At 34.0% G+C, this 23,683-nt stretch overlaps 1 protein-coding gene across 3 annotated transcripts; it reads left to right on the top strand.

The window, feature by feature from the left end:
- Positions 1-696: 696 nt before the first annotated feature.
- Positions 697-9,775, top strand: LOC128214776 (guanylate-binding protein 1-like). 3 transcript variants are annotated; one of them, XM_052921535.1, is made up of 12 exons: positions 697-882; positions 1,791-1,850; positions 3,760-3,807; positions 4,042-4,074; positions 4,379-4,578; positions 5,321-5,460; positions 5,763-5,872; positions 6,292-6,695; positions 7,149-7,429; positions 7,676-7,891; positions 8,104-8,185; positions 8,375-9,775. In XM_052921535.1, the coding sequence occupies exons 2-12, from the start codon at positions 1,807-1,809 to the stop codon at positions 8,800-8,802; spliced, it is 1,986 nt and encodes a 661-aa protein (XP_052777495.1). In that variant the 5' UTR covers positions 697-882; positions 1,791-1,806; the 3' UTR covers positions 8,803-9,775. The 3 variants fall into 3 exon arrangements, with proteins under 3 accessions (XP_052777495.1, XP_052777416.1, XP_052777571.1); XM_052921456.1 differs by lacking the exon at positions 697-882 and having other exon boundaries at positions 1,710-1,850; XM_052921611.1 differs by lacking the exons at positions 697-882; positions 1,791-1,850; positions 3,760-3,807; positions 4,042-4,074; positions 4,379-4,578 and adding an exon at positions 4,643-5,203.
- Positions 9,776-23,683: the final 13,908 nt, after the last annotated feature.

The raw sequence follows: 23,683 nt of genomic DNA, 5'->3' as shown, positions 1-23,683 counted from the left end.
ATAATGTGCACATGTTAACAGTTTAAAACAACTTTTATTCTGGTTTGTGTTATGTTCTAAAAACAGTAAACTTACGAGTATAACTGCAGCCATCATTGTCTACTTTTGATCAGCTGTATGTGTTAAATGCGGCGCCGATTTTTTTATCAAATGCTCGGGCCCCGATGTCATTTTTCAAAAGACTTTTTCGTTTTGTATACTATAATTTACTCGATAATCAGGTTGTTTATTTGCTCAAATGCTTATATAAAAATTAAATTGTGACAAAACAACTTATTTGTACAGTTAAATCAATAAAGATGTGCCCCAAAATAACATTACTTGTCGGCCCGCTTGTGGGGGAGGAGGCACGGGCCCTATGTGCCTCCCCCTCCCCCCGGTTGATCCGTCACTGCGAGTCATTACTCTTCATGCGGCCACTTGTGGCTGTTATTCACTTATTATGGTCGTAGATGAATTTAGATAGCGTGATTTAAGTGACAGTCAACGTAAAATATGCAAATATTTCAAGTTATGTTCATTAGTTGTTCTAATTGAACTAATTATACAAACCATTATTGAAAAACCATTAATGTGATCATACAACAGGGGTTCGTTTACGAAATACGTTTACTATTGTGCTTTGCCTTGATATTGATTGCAGACAATTTGTGATAAATATTCCATTCACAATCTTTATCTGATATCGTAAATCCTCGTTTTGTAATGTACAATAAAGTGTCAGGATTTGTCATCAGTTTCATGGAAAAATGATAAGAAATGATATAGATGTTTACATATATTGACATTGTTTTCTAACGGAAATTGCCGATTTAAATCAATTGCAAGTGATGTGCATGCAGCTTGGAAAACATTTGGAAACTGTTCTTTTAGTAATTACAGGTAAGTGTACGCTTGTAAGATATTGTCGATATGTTTTATTAAATTAGATGATGTAAGTTAACGTCCTCATTGATTGGCAATTTAAGCTATTGTCGATGCTATTTTTAAACATATTTAAAATATACACTCTCAAATGTATGCAACTTTGAAGAAAGTGTTTTGATTTAGCATACAATTAAGCTTGAACTTTTAAGGCACGCTTTTTAATTAAGCACATACGGATCCGCGTTGCAATTGGCGTATGAGTGTACGTTTAGCCCAAAATCTAATTCCTCAAAATTTCGCATATGAGTCTTACAATAATAGCTCAATAATGCATGTAATGTTCACACCACACTCTGTAAAATGTTATCTGTATAAGGTAGGCATCAATTAATGGCACTTTAATAAAAATCAAAACCTCATGCGTAGGATTGCGTATAACCTTTAAGATAATGGTCCTAGCGGTGTTTCCAAAGTTGTGTGCGTGCATGCGTGCGTGCGTGCGCGCGGGCGTGCGTGCGTGTGTATTTTGTTACATTTAAGACACGTTATGAAGATTGCTGCCTCATAATGGATTCTTTTAAATTTAGGTCAGCCAGTTTTTTACAAATAGTAAACATGTAGTAGTTTATGCCCATATAAAACAACTAAGTAAACGCTGAAGGCATTCGATAAATGTCTGGGCTGTAAAGGGAACGACTGCAAAATGATTTGCTTTGAGTTTGTAATAAGAAACCCTATCAGCTATTAGCTTGTTCAGTCTGCATAATTGTACGTTCTATTCATTTGAGTGAATTGATTATCTATAAACCTATGCTTTTATAGAAGAACAATATTATCAACTAAGCTATACCTAGTGTCGTTTCGTTCCATGTATTTTCGATATTGATATTAGTGTAAATTTAAATCTTATGTATTTGTTTAAGGTAAAAACTGCTCATCATGGATTTTAAAGAGAGAAGAAAGATGTTCGAGCTGAAGGGAAGGTAATGTTAATGTTTTTTTTTATTTTGCTTTAGTACTTGTGTGCTAAATAAACCGTACTTTATTATTATTTCAATTAATAATATTTTTGTATTTGTAGTGGCTTATGATCGTGCTACTTTGTTGATCAATGTTAATGCAAGCTAGCGATACACTCCTAAATTAATTGAAATTCCCCCTGCGGAATATAGCTTAGCTTTTAGTGTCCGTGTTAATGCAGTTACCCCAAAATTTACAAATAACGACGTTGTGATATGTTACATATTTAAGTCTCGCGTGTAGTGTTTCGTTGTTTTTATCCGTGTGCTTATTAGCAGAAATTTGGTAAAGGTATACGCTGATTGGCTTGCAAGAAGTGTCTATAGTGTTATTTTCAAAATTGCTTAAGAAGACGGAGGTGTAATGACTTCGGCTAAATATGATTATATAATCTGCAAGTCAGATGTGCTGTATTTGGTTGCAGTGTTTATGAGCTAATGATGTATCCGGGTGCCTTTAAAAACGTAAACCTTGGATGTTTTTAAAACATATTGAGACTTATTTAAATCATGAACTTACAGTGCTTTTCTTACATCTCAACGACATCAATCTAGCTTGCACTTAACAGCACGAAACTCATCGAGCGTTTTTATACTCTTATCTAAAGTAGTATTTGAAGTTGAATTTGCATAGAGTGGATCTCCAAATTCTTTAATAAATAAATGTGCATATGTTCAGACATGCTTTTGTTTAACGTGGCTTTAAGATAGCATTTACGTCAAAGGCGGGGACAAAGGGATATTTGATCAGAAGGAGCAATTTGTTTTAACGACGTTTTTTTTTATATTTACTTATATACATATATTGCCACTATACATACATATAACTATGTGCATGTCCACGTCAATGTACAAAACATAATAAATAACAAAACAATATTTTGACCATGTTAGTTCAACTTCAAATTTTAATTACCACTAAAAATAGGATTTCATTTTACTTCCTGGTACCGGAACTCTCATTTAATGACACACAATTAAATCTTAACAGCGGTTTTGAAAGGAGAAACCCTGCGTCCTTTCATACGGTGGGTTGCATTTAACGACTGATTCGATCGGTAAGCGGTTATCAGTTTTCCACATAAGCCATAAATATCGAAGTTAGAGTGTATAGGAGATGCTTTGAAAGGAGTAAAATTCGTTGCATTAGACCAAGAAAACATATTTATTGTTTCGTAGGCACGTGCTCCGAGAAATAAGTACTTGAAGCGCGAAATGTTATCTTATTTGACTTGTTTGCATCTTTCATTGTGCTTCAAATGAAATCAATTTGAGATTAATCAACACTTTCATCAGGTCAAGATACGATTTTAAAGCTATGAAATATAAATTATTGCTGAAAAACATAACACACCTTTTACAAGTTTGCACGAAAGCTAGATAAATGATTGTTTTAAAATCTCAGGATTCAAGAAATAATATTGACATAAATAAGAAAATTCTCAACACTGCAATATAAGTTGTCAACATTTAATGATTAACATACTTTTACACAAACATCTTTTCTGATAGCAGTTTTTGCGTTATAAAAACACCTCAAACGCCCTGTCCAAACATACATTGTTTCTTTATTTGTGAATCGAAATATCCAAGTATCTAATCGAGTATATTGTACAATGTCAATTGTGGTCTGATCAGCTAGAAATGCAATTAAACATTCGATGCAAACAGATTGATAATCGGAAGCAAAATCGGTTCGTTTTCGAACAAAGCAATCGAATATCATGGACATGGTCATGACATTCAGTTTCGAGTAATTGAAACTTGCATAATAATCTGCAATAAACTCCAGTCATACATGAAAAACCATACAGTACTTGATTGATGGAATTGTTATATTACTTTGCAAATTAATATTTTATCTTTCTTTAAGCAAAGCTCCGATACCACAACAAGAGGCACGTGGTAATAAAACGGCCGGGTATGTTTGACATAATGAACTATGCATAAAAAGCAATGTAAAACAATAAATTGATTTATGTTAATTAAATATCATGTCTCTGAGAATGAAATGTAGTGTAACAACAAAATATTTATACTGTTTTAGTAACTCATTCACAACAGTTCTAAAATTACCAGATGCATGTTTGCAAATGGACCGACTAGTATATCATGGTTCAACTTAAAAGTTGATTTCGTCCTTTTCTTATTTCAGTGCCAATGCTGTTAATGTAAAGCTTGCAGACAAGTAAGTACTTCACCAAGAAATACAAATCGTGATTTTCGAGAAAAGCTTTTGAACCAACTGTTCATTACATACTTACAGGTTCGATAGTTAATATAACTAGATTTATTATTATGAAGTGATTAAGTTGTCAAAATCGTTTTAAATTAGGACGCTGTTTTATTCTCTTAACTCAAGTGATTAGTACGGCAATGTTATCCAAATGTAACAAATATGGAGTTATGCAAGCTACTCCATAAATGATAGAAACACGTACCTTATCAGAAAGTGCATAACAATATGCCAACATCGCAACATGTCATTCTAGGTACAAACTCTCAATATTCAAGAAACCATTACCACTTATCGTCAAACACGATGATGGTGAAGGAAACGCACTGTCTTACAACCATGATACTCTTGAGGAACTTAGCCAAATTGAGGAGCCATTATGTGTCATAGCTGTTGCTGGATGTCTGAGGACTGGAAAATCGTACCTTCTTAGTCGCCTTGTACAGAAGTGTGGCCGTAAGCTCAAATTACTTAGTGATAGAAACTAAAAAATGTCTTTGTTGTGAAGGTGTCTTAATCTATGGATTTATGTCCCGTATCCGTCCCGGAAATGTGGTGGTAGTTCAAATTACCTATAGCTTTCGTTTTATATTTTAGATATGGTTTAAAGTGGCAAAAATAAGTATTATTGTCTAAATGTCTACATAAAGGTCGCATTAAACAAGGAAACCACTGAGGGTTCGGACGTATTCAATCTGATTTAACATAAGTTAACGGAAAATTGGCTGGTTCCATTGGATATATATAAAATCAAAATAGGACACTGTTTGGAATGCTATAATTAGTGAAGCGACTGACAATTGTCACAAGTAACGTTCTTATCTTTTGTTCAGGAGGTATTGAACCTCATTTATGTTAGATAATTAATATTGGAGAACACAAAGGTTTGTATTTATTATCGGGGGCTTTGTTAACGATCGTGTCTGCGGGTGTTTATCTGATCAATAACGCATTTTGAAAAGATCGATCAGTCTTCAATTAAACCCGAGATGTATTTGTGAGGACGACTTGGCTAACACTGCGCTTATTTGATATCCGGTTGCGATGATCATAAGTTACTGAACGAAAAGAAAATATTTTGGTATAATTTATCCCACAAGTATTATATTAAATATTTCGTATTTGTTTAAATGAAGTCTAAAGTAATCGGGTCATTTTTATCTCGTTGATAATCATGGAACAGATGGAGTTATTCTAGTTTTAGGAGAGTCGTTCACTGTTGGGCACTCAGTAAAGGCACAGACCCAAGGAATATGGATCATGTGCAGGCCTCATCCGACTCAAGAAGGAAAGATCATTGTTTTTCTCGATACGGAAGGAATCGATGATCCAGAAAAGGTTTGCCTTATACATTAAAAACACAATTTTTTATGAAGCCTCAAGCCTAACATTTTAAAGTCAATACATATAGTTATCATATGCATGTATAACTACATCCTGCGTTCTGTGCTTGCCAGGTATTCTTTAAGTTCTTAATCAGAAGGAATGGATTAATTGAAGTTAAAAACAAGCACTTGTTTACCACGTCCACGTATTTTGTTAATACTTTGAAGCAATTAGTTAGCAATTAACCGTTCCAATTCTTTACTACGCAGGTTGCATTCATTGCATTTTGTAAAATTTGCGTAATGTAATTGCAGGTTGAAATTCAAGAAGACACTTGGATATTCCTTATTGCAACGTTGCTGTGCAATGTCCTCGTCTACAATACAAAAGGCGTCTTTGATGCATCACACATCAGCAAGTTCAAGTAAGAAATTGTATTTTAAGAAGAGCAGGAGCTAGTAATAATAAGTTGACATCTGTTGTCGTTATAATGAGATTGTTACGTTTCATATATCGTGTTTAACATAGCTAAAAATATATTACGCTAAATATCAATATATCAACATTGATTCGATTACAAAATGATTCTGTCAAATTTAACTGTTGCTTGTCTAGCTTAATTTGTATGCCTGAATGGTAAGATAAATTATACTAGAAAATAGTCTAATTAACAACACAATATGTTTGATCAAGGCATAAAACTAGAGTATGCGGTGTTTGTAAGAACGTTGGGGAGATGCAAAAAAAGAGACTTGTTTAAGGTCAGCCTTAATGGTTAATATCATAAATAACTACATTGTTAAAATAATAGTACATTGTTGGCTATTAATTTGTACTTTACAGATTTCTTAAAGTGGTTCAAAATAACGTGACGGTTGCAAAAGGTGCAAGTGAGGACGACAGTTTTCTTGATTTCTTCTTTCCAAATTTCGTTCTCGTTTTACGAGACTTTACACTGATTTCGGAAACATCTTCTGAGGAAATACTTGAAAATCGATTAGTGTACAAGACGGGGAAATCGGAGAGTATAAAAGATTACAACGAACCTAGGCGCCTTATTCGAAGATATTTCAAGAAAAGAACATGCTTTGAAATCCCAATCCCATGCACAAAGCCCGAACAATTGGAATCAATGCCGGATTCTAAGATTGACAAAGACTTTTTGCAACGAATGAGCGACTTGCACCAATACCTTTGTGAATGTAGCCCAAAAAAACTCATATCAGGAAAGCCGTTAAACGGAAGAAGTATGTAACAAATCAATTTCCGATCAACTATGTATTACTATCTTTGAAGGGATTAGGGTCCCGTTTCATCAAATATGTTCTGTCTGCGTTAGGTAAAAGAACTTGTCATGCTCAATAACAATGCGAATTGATGGCGTCATAACTTGTTATATGTTCGTGACCTAATTTTCTTTGTATAAACATTATGTCCAGAATTTCGTTGAAAATATTAGAATATATATCGTATTTTTTACGAGATAAAAACAAAACATCAATGATAAAGTTCATGTAAAGGAAAGAAAAGTTACCATTTTTGCAATCTAGATGATATTCCTATTGTTTATGATTAGTTGATAAATAAGCCACAACGTTCTTGAACTAGTTTAAAAATAGATTTTAAATCACCCAAAATGCATCAAACTATGATTTTATAAAATGATAACTATATTTCAACCAATGTCTGTCTTATTCTAGTGCTGAGAACAATGATAATAAGCTACATGAATTCCGTGCAGGAAAACACGGCACCGTGTTTAAACGATGCTATGAAACTGATGGCAGAAGAGGAAAATCAGTTTGCTGTAAGCAAAGCGTCAGAATGCTACCAAGAAGAAATGAAGAAAAGGATTAACATACACATGCCAAATGAGAAAGGGCTTGAGAGATATCACAATGATTGCATGCATGTTGCTGTCAAGAAATTAAAAGAATTAGTTGTGTTAGATGACGGAGATATATTTCACAGAAGAGCGACAGTAAGTATGCATTTCTATATAGGACGTTACAAATTATTAGGCATTTGATCAAGAAGATATAAACTGTTGAGATAACATTTGGTTGGTATATTTGGTGGAAAAGTATAGCACACCAAGATTGTTATTTTACTAGTGTCAGTTTCATCTTACACATTTGTGTACGCTGAACCTAAGAGCATGATAAACAAATGATTGAATTGTTTTATGAACATTTCATTTTCAAACTCCTTCTTCCGATTCTTTAAGGAATGTTTCGAAGACAATTTGCAACAATTCAAATCAATCATAGATAGAGACTCCCTTGCCAAATGCAAAAGGTCTTTAGACAAGCTTGATATGAAAATTCAACTGAAAATCAGAGAGAACAAGTATGCTCATTCGCATGGTTACAGCGAATACATTGAAGACATCAATACACTTGTTGATGAATTCACAAAACAAGAACGCTATCTTGGATCAAAGGTAAATATATAATAAGATGCAAATAACAAACCAAATCTAAAGCGGAACCCAAATATTTTATACGGCGTATGATTTCCTTGGCATTATTTGTGTTGTTCGTTTCTTCGTTTATAATATTTGAAAAATCTTTCGTTCGTGTTTATGCTTTTTTAAACGAAATACAATTTAAATATACGGCAACTTATTACGTTATGGCTCTGTAATAATTTCAGACAAGAGCTGCCTTGCAGGGATATATGGATGCAAAGGTCGAAGAAGAGCAACTCGTATACGAAATGGTTAAGGACAAAATTGGTACGACTATGGCCCTATAGCAAGGCTAATATGATTTTATATAAAAATGATAATGGGTATAAACGTCATTAAAAGGAAAATGTACAAACAAACCTTAATTGTTCGTGATTTAAACCTTAATATTTAAACAGTTATAATTTCTCTTTAATGTTAAAACAGTTGTTTAAATTCCAAATTGTCTTTTTCCAGATGCTGAAGCTGAACGTCAGTTACATCGGCTTTCAAGTGGATCAGTCCCGATTCCAAAGAAATTTGCAAATGTTACAGAAGGGGAACAGCCAGCTGAACAGAAGGCACGAGAATCTATTAAAAAGTTAGAAAATGATGGGCTTATGAGTATTGGATCACAATACTTTCAGAACCTGGAACTGAAATTACAAGAAATAGAGCAGGCTAAAGCCGAGTTGTCAGAAGACAACACATACTACAAACAACTTGTAGCAGAGTACGACATCTGGAATAATATTTACAAACAGGCGCAATTCGCGAAGAATCAAAACACATCGAAGTCGATCAAAAAGCCAAAAGATGTGGAAATACGACCGGAAAGAAGCTGTGATGATAAGGAACCAAGACTGAAAAAATCTTCAGAAAACCCAAAATGTCCAATTCTTTAAAAACAAACCAACCTCTCACACACATGTCATTATGACATTACTATATAAAGTGAACCTGTTATAAGACATTGTTTAACCCTAATTGTCTACGGAATTGAAAACTATTATTTAAATCACAAAATACTTCAGTGGTTACTAATATTAAAATTTGATTGTTATTCTTTAAGTAAGGGACAAATAATTTGATTACGGTTTTATGAATTTCGTTTCGTTGGGTTTTTATTTATACAATGTGTAGTTCCTATCCGCTTCTATATTATTAACAATTGTGAACATTATTTACACTCTAATTGAACTATAATCGGAAGTTTTAACACCCTTAATATATACAACAAAGGTGTGTGTGATTCCGGTTGTTTTTCAACTTTTAAGCTTTTTGGTAACAGTGTGTGCGATTTATTCGAAAAAAGTGTACATGTGCTTTTGTTTAAAACGGTATAATGATTTGAAAAACAGTATGTGCAAAACAGTACGTGTTTTTGTAAGTAGTTGTTATTTGCTTTTTTGTTAAAAGCATTTTTTTAGCAAAATGGTGTATGTGCAAAATGATTTGTTCTTATGACGCACAACGGTATATGTGCAAAACGGTATGTTCTTTTGTCGCAAAATGCTATGTTCGGCACATTGATATTGTACATTTCGCTTTAGCTCATTTCTTGACATGTTTTCTATAGTTTTATCTTGTTTTCAGAATAATTATATTCAGAAATATAATAGTAAATAGAATAACATAATATCCTTCTTTGTTTTATTGATAGCCTGCATTAAAGGTTATGTAACTTTGAACATGACATAAATGAATGCTTGTTTTGATATTCGTACGAACTTTTTTCGAAAACAAATGTAAAATGTGACATAACGGAACTTTTCTTACATGCGTACACTATGACATAGCATTGTTTGGTTTCCATTAAATATACTTCATTATAAGTGTACATAACATACAAGAAAGGAATAAAGTGTACTTAAATACTACGCTAATATGTTTTATATTTACATACGAAAAAAAAAAGAATATGACTGGTATTGGCAATGATTAATGTAATTGTTTTCAACATTACTGATTTTATTCAACGCTATATATGACTAATAACAGCAACCGTAACAATTAAGAAATGCATTCTAGATACCATAACACCATTTGAAACTGTATGTCCAGTAAGCTTTAATTGTTCGGGTTAACTCAATGCTTGCAGATGCGTTAACCATTATTATAGTACATCGTCTAAACTAAGGTAATCGGTACCATATATTTCGCCAAGTATAATTCGATGTACTTGACCTAATGGGTTTTGTTTTATTTATTTTACGTCAGGCTGTCGTACTTAATGATCTCTATTCTGAGGTTTAACGATCAACTAAGTCGGTTTCAGTCATGAATTAGAAATTAAACAAACTAATTCCTAGTCGCTGTCACTCCATTAGAATTGAAAGTAAAATTTAATTGAAGACTCGGGCGTATGTGTTTGATTTATTCTTCTAGAATTTCAATCAATACAAATATCGACACTTTTTGATTAGGTGCGTTAAACGCAATGCATTCAGCCAGGCATGTTAACAATATTGTAATATGTTCTAAGCAAGCTGCCATACAACGGATGGTTGTCAATCGTCTGATGTCCCCGAAACACTATCGCGTTATGACTCCTTTTGTACCGTGGGCAATTAGGCTACGAATTTCTCGTAATTCAGAGTAATCAATGATGCAGTTGCATTGGTTCCACAAAGAACCAAGGAATATGATTATCGCATGTGCAAGGACATAATATTTGCCCATAGAAAAGAAATTGTCGAAAGCTCGAATTGAACTCGGTCCGCCTTATCACTACACATTTAAAACAGCCACTAAGACAACTCGCCTACGGGGACAACATACAAAACAGATTATTAAAATAAACACAAAAGTGATGTGCTTTTATTATATAGTTTATTATATTGTCAAATTAACTTTCCCAATTGTACCGTTTTTAGTACGTGTATTTAGGTAATCGATATACCAATAAGATCTTTGTTTTATCAAATCATTGGCCGTTTTTTTAATATGATCCTTCGATTGAATCTTTGTCTGAACAGTATTCTGGGTACCATTAAGCTCAAAATTATGATAAAAATAGTAAAACATTTTCAAATAAACTGCCCCTCTCTAAATAGTAAACTAAACCTACAGTAGCTGGCCATTATTAAGTCATCAAAATGGCTGCCAAAACAAGCACCTGTTTTGAAACACTAAACTTCAGATCAACTGGATTTGCAATTTTATCTACCAAACTATGATAACTGGTTAATATTTGGTAGCATGGCATATACCGACTATCACTCGTCGAATTCTACGAGGAACGGAGGCATTCATGCTTTCTGTCAAGTGCACTGGTAGATCATTTCAAGTTTTCTTAATTTCATCAATAGTTTTTGTTTTAATTTGATCAAATTTATCTTCTTTTTATTTTTGATTGTACGCCACACATTTTCTAAGATGCTGATGTCAGGTTTTTGTAAAGTGTCCATCCCGTGCCCATGTAGTCGTAGGTAAAAAAAACCCACAAAGGAAATGTTCTCTTTGCCTCTCAAAAATGACACATTACATGATTTCCACAGACAGCAGACCCGGGAGTGAGTCATTTCAGCATGTAGCCTTTTTCACAATGATAATCGAGCTAAATAAAATAAGTATATTACACGAAACATTTACGTTTATTAACATTTTGTTCGTCGCTGACTAATTCATCTGTTCCTGTTCATTTCAACTAAACGTAATGCTTACGGTATTCCTGTTCTTACCGATATGGTTGCATTTTATTTTTAAAGTGCCCATAGGCTCTGATGTCCGGGCATAGTGTTTCAATTACGAGGGGACCAAGGCCAATGCCCGCTGGATTATGGGCCGAATACCACACACTGACAAGGCAATTCCATATCCCTAGCTACATGCAATGCAGAAAAGTAATTCCCGGAATAGTTTGAACCAAACTATATGCCAAAGCTTTTGAATTCCGTTTATAATTAGAATGAATCCCGAGGTAATATACATTTAGTCACTATACTTTTAATAAAATGTGTTTTTATTTAAATGGTGACGTCACGCGTGGTTAAATGACGACAATATTTTGAAATATGTTCAATATATAATCAATTCCGTTTTAATTCAGGAAGTGATTCATATTTTAAATAATTACAACTTTGAGCAGGTGTGAGTAAATGCTTTAATCCTATTGGATAAGACAACCCATGTGACATTCATTCATTTCTCCATGAAGCATTCCTCTATGCAAATCAGCTTCTTAATATTCATTACCGGGCTACTTTCTTTTTACAACCTATGACGTCATGTCATAGAAGGAAGTTGTTAACGTGTGTATTTTCCTTTTAAAAAAATATTTTGGTTTAAAATAAAGCAACAATTGAACAAAAAACCTTTTAAAAATATTGATCTTGTATTATTGTTTTATTATAAATGACAATAAATTGATTGCGGAAAGTTCAAGTTCTGCAGCACAGAGAAAACATGGCGGATGATCTGTCAGACTTCGACTTGTTTAAAGATCTTTTGGAAGTTTTGAGTTATTTGTACCGAAATTGAGTGAGGAAACTAATGCTGCTGCTGTGATTTCTCACGAAATTAAAGAACTGCTGAATATTTTATTTGATGACTTGTCTGAAGTTACAAATAAAAATAAAAGTGAAAATGAAAGTAAAGATCTAGGTAAACAGCATAATGAAAGTACTGTCATGCCGACAATTTATGAAAATGAACAACAGTTCAAACAAGTCATCTTAACGTAAATATCTTACGTGAAAAGTGCTGTTAATCCGTTTCGAAATGGGAAACAAATGAGGAGAGGACAGCCATTACTGGTCTCATGTCTCCAAGACGATATATATAGTTGTAATTATAAGTAATGAACATTATTATTCTGCTTTTCAATGATGTATGAAGTGTCAGAAAAAATACACCTAATTTATACATACAAATTTGGTGTTATTTTCCCGACACTTCATACATCAATTAAACGCAGAAAAAAAAGTTCAATTCTTAAGAAAATTATTTATATATTCCAGAGAAATATAACATTTTTTTATAAATTAAATGGAAAAAGATCTACCTATATAAACAGTTTCATGATTGAACAATACGTGCTTAAACGTTTTAAACCATATATTAAGTATTTGATAAGGATTTATATAAAACGGTTATATATTGATTTCAACAAACCATTGTATACCTATCTGAAAAACTACAGAAACAAGCCCAGTAGCAAAAAATTTAAACATAAACCCGGTTTAATCAGGGTGAGGAATTACGTGACTTCTTTTGTATACATTTCTTAGTAATAAGTAATATTTAAGAACTCATATATATGCTAAAATGTTAATTTTGTTCCTTTCTTTCATTAAACGAACTTTTTGTAGAATGTCTTTTAAAGAATATCGATATTTCAAGAAAGGCTGTTGTTAACGTGAATTTTATATATGCTAGTGTTAACGCGAATTCTTTTCATAACATGCTTATTCTATTTAATAAGTTGTTTGAACTATACTCTCAGCTGTGACAATATTGCATTCAACATTGAACAATAATTACAAATGATATTTCTTTCATGAAATTAATGTATATCCATCCATATGATCGATTCCAAAATGTTAAATTTATGTTCTAGGTAGGCCGTCATAGTGATACGTCCAAATTATCCATTGTCCCTCTGTAAAACACGGAGTCTACCCCCATTTGTTTCACCAAATGTTGACAGATGGATAAATTCATGCAGTGATGAATACATTAAAATGGAAGCCAAGATATACTCCAGCCAACTCCGTTCCATGTAAATCCCCCGGTAAAAGAAAGTCAACAGTCAAGAAATGATTGAACTACGTGTTTATGTACAATAAATCATTAAACTAATGAATCGAATAAATAAATGATTGCATTTGTTGCTGGTTGTGTCCATTTTACTTGTATGTGACGTCATTTTAAACTAGTTATTTCTTTTCATGCTATAAGCCAAACCCTTTGAGTGAAATGATTTTAAACGTCGCGCTTATAATATAAAATTGATGGATGTAGTGGATGCAATAATAATTTCTTTCATATATTATATGTTTGCATATTACATAAGTAAAGTCATGTGTTGTTTATATAAATATAATCATATTCCATTCTGGTTTGGCATGGCCTTTGTACAACTTTGAATGCATTATACATCGGACAAAACTATCTGAGTATTTAAAATATAATTTAACTGTATTTTTTTTCAAAAAGGAAATGTATTTAGGGAAGTCTATTTCATCAGGATCTGAAAGTGAGTTACAAAATGAGCTGTTGTTGTTAACAGATTACTAGTAAAGATATACATAAATATTAGTGTAAATGCAAATAAAACAAAGGTAATAATCTTTTTAATAAGCTGAAACATTAGGCGAAATTCAATTTGTATACTGGGCTTGAGTTTGAAATTGTAAATAAATTTACTTATCTAGAAATAGTATTTAGCACTTGTGGGTCATTTAACACAACGTTTGACACTTGGTCAGGACAAGCTATGAAGACCTAGTAAAATTTCCTGGTATAGCAACATGCCATTATTTATCTTTCTTTGATAAATAAATATATCTTGTTTTAAACTATGGTTGTGAAGTTTTTGGTCAACAAGATAGTATTCAGTTAGAAAGAGTTTATTTCAAGTTTTGTAAAGAAAAACTGTAAAGAACCCAGAACAATTTTGTGTATGGAAAACTTGGTAGAATACCATTACCAATTAAAGCAATAGTAAATGTGTTTTATTATTTGTTAAAGATTTTACAATGATATGATATTAAATATGTTAAAGCTGTTGAAAGAAAATCGAATAGAGATTTAGAAAGATTGCCAACTTGTTAGTCATGGGCTAAAGTTATTATAGATATATAACAATCACTAAGGTTTTATGATGCATGGCTATTTCAAAGTGTTGGTTATTTTAATATATATTTATATGTTAACTGAAACAGAGACTAAAAATGTATATGTACAAAAATGGTTTGCTGAATTTAACAATTAATCTAGAGCCGAAACGTTTGTATTGTTCGCAGACTGTAAGTTACAGCCATTTGCATGTGCTTTTAATATGGTTAAATTTAGCAAAGCATTGGCGAGACCTAGACTTTCGTCACACAGGTAAGACATTGCGGCCGGTAGATGGCACAAACCTACTCTGAATATAAAAGGAAAAGTCAACTTTGCCATAAAATAGTAGATGGATTTCATTTCTTGTTTGAATGTACTTTATTTCGTTATTTAAGAAGACAATACATACATAAATACTATTTAAAGAAACCAAATATAACCAAATGTGTTGAACCTTTACAAATGCAAATAAGACTACTCAAAGGAAATTAGCAATGTTTATCGACACGGCATTTGAATTCAAAGTCCCTGTTATATTTAAAATGATGTTAAATAACTCATTTAAATGATATTTGTAACCACTGTCGCCTCACTATGGTTATTTTGTATTCTATGTGTACTGTCATTGTTCAATTTGTGTTTCGAAAGTACCTTGTTAGTATAAATACGTATACGTGTATTAATATATATATTGTGACTTACGATTGATTGGAAGAAGTGCATTTAATCAGATATATTATGAATAACATTGATGTATGTTCATCTGCCTTTATTCATTTGAATAAATTATATAACTTTATTATCACAACTCGAGGCTTGCGATTCCACTTACGGTGTCTGGTTGGTGATATTTACTTCTATGGCGTCAAAACTATCAATTTCTCCCCCCCCCCCATATTAATAGATTAAACTATTGAGCCATGCTTGACATCCTTACCGTGCTCATGGCTGAAGATAATAAATACCCGTAATGAACTACTCTTGTCATCAAATAATTGTCTCCCTTGTTGAAGACCGTCATCTGTAGCAAATTGGAAACATTGTCACATGGTTTTATTTGAAATATGAAAAATGTAAACCTTGTTTTCGCATATCACGCTAGGCTAAGGTTGGGATGAACCTTTCTACACAAAAGTCCATGCAGGATACTAATTATCATCTTACGGGGAAGGTCATTTTCATGTTAGTCAATTTCTTTGTCAGTATTTCTTATTATTTCCTGATTTCTTCTGGAGAAAGATATTTTGACCATTTTCAAACCAACGGATTTAACTGGAATGTAGACAGTTTTATGATTAACCTTTACGAATGGCGATTTTGTTATTGAATTAAATCGTTTTTTGCCTGTTGAATTTCTTTCACTTTGGAACGTACATAGGATAGGACGGGTTTGGCTGAAGTGTATTTTGCCATCCATTTAAGTGTATCTATAACTCCATCCATATCATTTATCCATCTTTGTAAACATTTGGTGAAACTACAGAGGGACAATGAGTATTTGGACATCTCCCTTTGAATCCACAGAATCATGAAGCACACAGCGTTACATCGTTCTTTAAAATTCCTTCGAGTTGAAATTTTGGCCAAGGCTTGCATCGTTAAAAACAAGTAAATATTTTACACGTGTAGAAGCAGAAAATAACAAAGTCTTTTATAGGCTAAGAAATATATTCTAATCTTTTCTCTGAAAAAAGTTATTTAGGAATTACTGTCACTCCCTTGCTTGTTTACATCGGTTTTGAACCGTGGTGACAAATTTGAGAACCCCGTTGAAGTCACGTGATTGCTCACCCTGTTAATGGGACTGGGTAAACGCCAAAGACATAGAACACAAAAAAACAAAAAAATCACAAACCAGAAACACGTAAAAACAGCACAAAACTCAACAATCAGCACAGTGCGTTCATACTGTATATATAAGAAAAAACTAGGTATGCTTATCAAAGATTGTTAGGTATATCGCCTTGGAGACATTTTTATGCTTTCATATGATTGAATACTAAGCGTTTTTGAATGCAGTGTAAAGCTAAATATAACAAAATTATATAATGCATCCCTTTTAAATCCATAAAAACAAAATGGTTTTCTTCAAAATATCATCATTTACCCATGTAAGTTGAAACTTTTTTCTTTACTGTCTTTTAGAACGCGTTCTAGTATGTTATTACACCAAGGACAAACTGATACGTGTCCTAGCCTGCTTGTATAGATATATATTGACACCGAAGATATTCATTTATTAATAAAGCCATGTCAAGATACGCAGCATATCACTTATCTCAATTTTGAATACATCCAATAAATTAAAAAAGATATATGATGTTTGTTTTGTAATCAGGATGTATGTTAATTTAAATGGGCACAGTGTGTTGCTTGTTTGATTACTTGAAAATAATTACTCGAATATATTATGTAGCGCCTCAGCGCGTCTGTGTTTGAGTGCAAACGACCTTTAATAAATCGCCCTATTTGATAAATTATGCTTATGTCAAGTGTCCACCATTCTCTTACAGGACAAAATGTTAGCTATTTGAAGTACAAATCCACGCGATAGGTAGTTTGTGTTGTAAATCTTGAAATGCAGACTTCAAATATTGCCACTTCATATCAGTTCGACTGTACAAATAATATGAAGTCTAAATTGCAAACAAATAATACGAGGAATAAAAAGACAAGTATGTTCTGTTATTGAAATCTTCTTTAAAACCAAACATATCACAAAATTGTTTTTCATGGTACACTGCCTATTACTTTATTTATTGAATTATTCGCAGTTATAGTAAAAACGAGAGTTGCGGAACATGGCAGTGATGCCAAAAGACGCATTTTTCATCATTGTATACCGAAAAAAACACGTTTAAACACAACAAACGATCAAGAATGCCATACTTTATAAACGACTCTCGTAGTTAACCCTTCCCTCCTCTCCTTGCATTCCGAATACTCCGCCAATTATCACCTATAAACTCTGTTGTTACAATACACAATACATCTCCCAAACCTCAATTTTTAAAAGAAAAATTAACGGTTGGGAAAGTGGGAATACACCGTATTCTACTCTTACCGAGTGTAAAAAATAAAACGGGTTATCGAGTTAACCAAACGAATAAATCCACAATATGTGCTAATGCTGACTGTCTTAAGTGCTCAGTACTGTTTAAATCTCCCTCGATTTTTTGCGTAACATATACTTGGGCTTCAACATATTTTGTTGTATAAAAATCGTTTAAAATATTGACACTTGAACATGTAAATACTTTATGACGATCTCTTTTTACCTCTCAATAATTAGGTCTACAGTATCACATTTTGCTTCTATTGGTTTGTTTTAAGGACTACTTATAACTAATGTGCATTTCATTTAAAAGCATACGAAATAAAAGAGAAAAGTTTGACGTCATCTTAAATCAAAAGAAGCTAAATATACGCGTTGAGTATATTGCATAAAAAATTTGATAAAACATTTATATCAACAGACGGAACTTATTCCATATAAGCAAAGCGGAGCAAATCACAATGACACACATACTCATAAATTAAATCGCGCATATGTACGGGGTGGGGGTGCGATTATTTCTGGCGCAAGCGGACTGGTTTCACTTTCTACACCAGCTATATTTTATGAATTCTGGAATATTTTTTATATCATTTAAAAGGCACTGCATGTCCAAAATCATTTTTTATGTCCGCGATTTCACTCATCTACAGTGGTCCATAGTAAAGGTTATTATGTTTTCTATTTAGGTGACATAGGAAAGGTCTTCACATTGTTTTTGAATACGAGTTGATCTGTTTCAAGCACGAGGTTTTGCATGTGTCATGACTGCCAATGGCCAATCAAAAGAAATTGCTTATGCATACATTGCGTCTAGTTGTTCTTGCGAAAGAACCCCCTTTCTAACCTTTGCATATCATTAATACACCAAACTATTCAACAATGACAAAATGGTTTGTATACAGTTTTCTGTGAGAGCCTCTTTCCCGTTCTTAGCCGTCTGTATCGAAGAAAGAACGTAGAGGTATTGTCGTAGCTTTAGTGTCATTTTTAGGCATCACAGTGCAAACATTTAACCTTGGTCATAAATATGAAGATATTTTTTAAATGAAGTTGACTTACCGATTCAAAACATTGGTGAACACTTTCCCGTTTTTTCTTGGCTATAGAACACTTGTTATTAAACCAAGTTTTCGTAATATGTATCTTAATGATCCGATTTCTTTTTAAATCCATCACTTTATAAAAAAAAGCAACATGTATTCCAACTTGATTTTTCACCCATAGAAATAGTATCACGAAGAATGTCTTCATACGCTCGAGCCTTTTTGTCTTTTAACAAGAAAGCGTTTTTTCGATTGTCATAATTATCTTCACGTTCGTGCTCTGGAAAACGTCATGTTCATCGATATTGCTATGTGGCAGCCCTCTTCTGATTGTAGACCCCTGAATTGCTCCACATTTGGTAATAGCTCTTTTGACAAAATATAGAAATCAACAACACTACATCCATTATTATAAACAAATGTAAAGTAAAGGCCACATATCGTCTGTTCACGATTGAAAATCCATATATTTGGCGTACTGCTGATACTCATCACCCCATTTTATAAAAAGTTTTATTGATCAATTAAACGAGACTTACCTGTAAGGTGAAGTTTGATTGAGATTCTCCGAAGCACAAAGTCATGGTGATGGGCTTAAGTGACATATGCGTCAGCAGCCCTACTTGTCAATCTTTAAACCATCCATGAGTTTACACCAGTCATACATTGTAATTAGAGCCGTAATAAAGTAACTTAGATATATGGGAGGGAACATTTTTGGTGTGGCATTTGTTTATTATAAAACTTATTACTTGAACATTCTGGAGACCAACCAGCGGCATTCATTATAGTCTGTATTGATGTGCCTGTCCCAAAAGCAGCGCTAGTTGCAGCTGACCTAACACTATGACCTTTAAATTGCCTAGTGTCAATACCGGCACTCGTAAGTACTGATATAGCCATCTTGAGATAGTTGCAGTTGAAACTGCTTTATGTGGTTTTTGGACACAAATAAACAAACCACTAACTTCCCCTCTTTTGAAGCTGCTTTATTCTAAATAAACATCTAAGGGTTTAACCAACCATCAATTAACATCATATGTATATCGTCTAAATGTAATTGGCTTAACATGAAATCCCGGCCTTGCCTGCTTAATTAGCTGATTTATCACAAATGGCACATGGGACATGTTCTTAGCATCTAACAGCTGTAATGATTGGGCTTTTTGACAAGAAAGAAGGGCCATGAGCATAACCATTTTCAGGGTAAGCAGCTTAAAAGACAGTTTATCTGTTGGAGACTCCTGTTTGAGATACCTAATTACCACAGACACATCCCACGTGTTTACATAACGAGCCAGGGCCGCATGTTAAAAAACCCTCTCATGAATCTAGAAATAACCGGGAAATCACTGTTTTGTAAACAAATAAAGGAGAAAATAGCACTCCTCGCAGTATTAAACACCTTTTTAATGAATCCCTCTGAGAAAACGTTGTCAAGGAAATTGATAACATCACATGACAACTGGACTAGAAACTTTATTTTTACTGCAATAAATATTCCACTTATTGATATGCGTTGTATATTGCTTTTTCTTTGACTTCCTCCATGAATTCATAATTACATCAATGACATTGTCTGATAGACCCTGATCTTTGTATTCTTCCCTGACACATGACTAATAACAAACTTAGTTTCAGGCGTAGTCGATGCAGTTTGTCTTTTGCATATGGTAATGTTAGAAAACCTTTCTGTGCTGGAACTCGCCGGGGTTACTAGACACACATTTACATAAGTACCGGATACCACAGCTGCGTTGTCCAATCTGGCACAACCACTTTTTTGAACTACCCTGTCTATCAGACTGAAAGGTGGAAAAGCATAAAGTCTATATTTTGACCAGTCCCAATTAAATGCATCGACACATGCAGACCCTGGATCTGCTCTCCAGGAAATGTAATTGTCTTCCTGGTGATTCAGCCTAGAAGCAAAAAGGTCTATTTCAGGGGGGAAAACTAATGTGAAGTCCTGTTAAACACAGAAATAGTGTGCTTTCATTCTCTATTGTCGTGAATACTCCACTTTCTATATCTGCAAGGTAATTATCTTTGCCTGGTACATGCTCAGCAGTTAGCCAAATATTATGCTGATAAGCATATTTCCAAACTACACGTGCATTATTATTGCATTGTTTTGAGCGGGTACCCCCCATGTGATTTATAAATGCAACTGCCGTAGATTTGTCTACTCTAACTCTGGTGTGCTTTTATCTAAGGTACGATGTATAAGCCTTCAACCCAAGTAACACAGAGTTTAGTCCTAAATAATTGATATTTTCTTTAAAGGAAGCTTCTTCTATAGCCCACTGGCCACCTGTACTGTTATTTTCCCATACTGCGCTCCCATCCATTTGAGGCATCGGTTGTTAATGAGATCACTGGTATGTCCCTGTACAGAGGCGCCCTGCTTTTCTTGACAGCTCTTAACTTCCAATCTAGATCGTTCAGTGATTCAACACTTAATTTCATATGGGAATCAATATTGCCTTTATTATATTTCAAAGCACTTGTTTTATCCTGTTCTAAAACGTTTGTATAAAGTATCCCATAAGGTATTGCTATACTACACGAAATAATTTTTCCCATTACTATTTCTCGTTGTTTATAACGAAACTTATATCTGCAAGCAACTCTTGTGTGACAGAAACTTTTTCTAGACACTCCGCGTACGTAGTGCCTTATCAATACGAGCCATCCAAATACACCACAGACGGAAAACCTTTCATACGAAGACATGGAAATACAGGCTTGAAAGTTTGGTAAATTTCCTTGGTGCGCAGGCTAAACCGTTTGCCAGACATGTATATTGATAAAGCTGACCTCTCCATATAAATCTCAAATATTTCCTAAATTCCTCAGATACGTTCACCGTATAGTATGCATCTTTTAAGTCTATCAATGCCATGAAACAACCAGGTGTAATAAGCCGTACAGCCGCATGTAAACTTTCCATTTTAAAATGTATGTACTCGACCGACTCATTAAGAGATTTTAAGTTTAATATCAGACTGTATGAACCAGTAGATTTTGGCCTTAAAACACTGTCGAGATAAATTCTCCATCACAATGCTGTGCAGTCTCAGTTACGCCTTTAAGTAAAAGGCTCTTTATTTCTCCATCCAGCACCATTTTCACTTTTGAATTTAATTTAGTTTCACGTACATGAGTCTGAATTGGCATATCAATAAATGGTAAAACCATGAACAGTCTAAAATACTCTTGTCAGTGGTCAGTTGTTCGCAACCGAAATACTTTAGTCTGCCTGCTAAATTAATGCAGTTAATGTTAGAGTAACTCACCTCGGCTACAATGCAGGTTGAGGTTAATGTTTTGCATGTTGTTTGGGAGTCGCACAGGAATGATCCCTGTGCGGTCCTCCTCGAGGATATCCCTCCCCCCTCTGTGTTTGAGGATAACGCGGTGGATACGGCCGTTGTCCTAAAAAAGAGCCTGATTTCCGGAAGATACGGTCTTTCGTGTGAGGTGTTTATCTGAAATTTCCTGCACGTACTTTGAATCCAATTTTGTTTGATTCTGTTATTGATTTCAACTGATCAGTTATGTTTTTCCCGAATAACATCTGTGGATTCGTATTGGAACATATGGCCTGATTTTCCTCGTTCAAGTCGCGCTTGATTGATTCACGCCTAAAGGCATTGGCATTTGCATTTCCCAAGGCAGTCAGTGCTACGGCATCCACTAGTTTTGTGACAAGTTCATCGGAATTCAAACTCTCATGGCAATCCCGTCCTGCAACCGAACTATCAATCAGCTGCATGATTGGCACCATAGCCCTGAGTTTGAACCGCTGAATCTGTTGAAGCCTGACGTTTTTGCTTCAATTATTCTCCATATTTCAGGATTTACTTTAGAAGGATTCAACTTCGTGACGTTTTCTGGCACGGGGTACTTATCTGCCAAATCCTTCCGTTTATTATCTTCCATTGTCTTGTCAATTATTTTGTCTATCAAACTGGCCAGAGGTCCCGAAATTGGTGAGCCTTTAGCTTAACTCAATGACAAAGCCGCGGCAATGTCCTCAAATATACCAACAGCCGTAACTGGCTGGCTGCAGCCGGCCTGGTCAGCGACATCAGGCGTTGGCATTGAGGAAGACTCGTCTTTACTCCCATGGCATAGCTTCTCCATTTGTTTGCGAAGTCGATCAACGTCTGATTTTATTTGCGCAAAATTTGCGTGTCTGATAAAAAAAGTAAAATTATTATAACTAAAACTATTTTAATTCACTTTTTTTTATAAATACAATGTATCACTTATCTTTATAACCAATATGAGCTATCACTCTACAGTAATGATGTTGATAATTTGTTATGTGTACTCAGCAAGGGCTAGGACGCAATTGACCTGTAGGGCTGCTGACGCATATCTCACTTGGGCCACCACGTGACTTTGTGCTGAAGGAGGATCGATAGAAATATTTGAATTTTTCAAATCATAGCTATTATCATATTATTATATTCTCATAGATAATTGTTTAGAAATAATTGTTTGCGTATTTGTTTGACAACTCCGTTTTCAAAAGTTTCACATATACGGTTTACAATTGTTGTGTTTATCAAGGATTGTTTAAACTGAGCTTGTTTCTGTAGCTTTTTGCATAAATATTGTTATGTAACCCTTTGAACGGTCAGTTAAACTTGTGCCTGCCACACCAAAATCGCGAGATGGGACCTTTTTATGCCCCCCTTCGAAGAAGTGGGGTATAATGCTTTGCAGATGTCGGTCGGTCGGTCGGTCGGTAGGTCGGTCGGTCGGCCGTCGGTAGACCAAAGCTTGTTCGAGTGATAACTCAACAATTCCTGGACGTATGATCATCAAACTTGACATGAAGGTTGGGCCTGACGAGTAGATGACCACTATTTATTTAAGGGCTCATCGGAT

This window comes from Mya arenaria, chromosome 1 (genome assembly GCF_026914265.1).
Source record: "Mya arenaria isolate MELC-2E11 chromosome 1, ASM2691426v1".
Taxonomy (NCBI): Eukaryota; Metazoa; Mollusca; class Bivalvia; order Myida; family Myidae; genus Mya; species Mya arenaria.
Note: the sequence above shows the minus strand (reverse complement) of the source record. Positions and strands in the feature narration are given on the sequence as shown.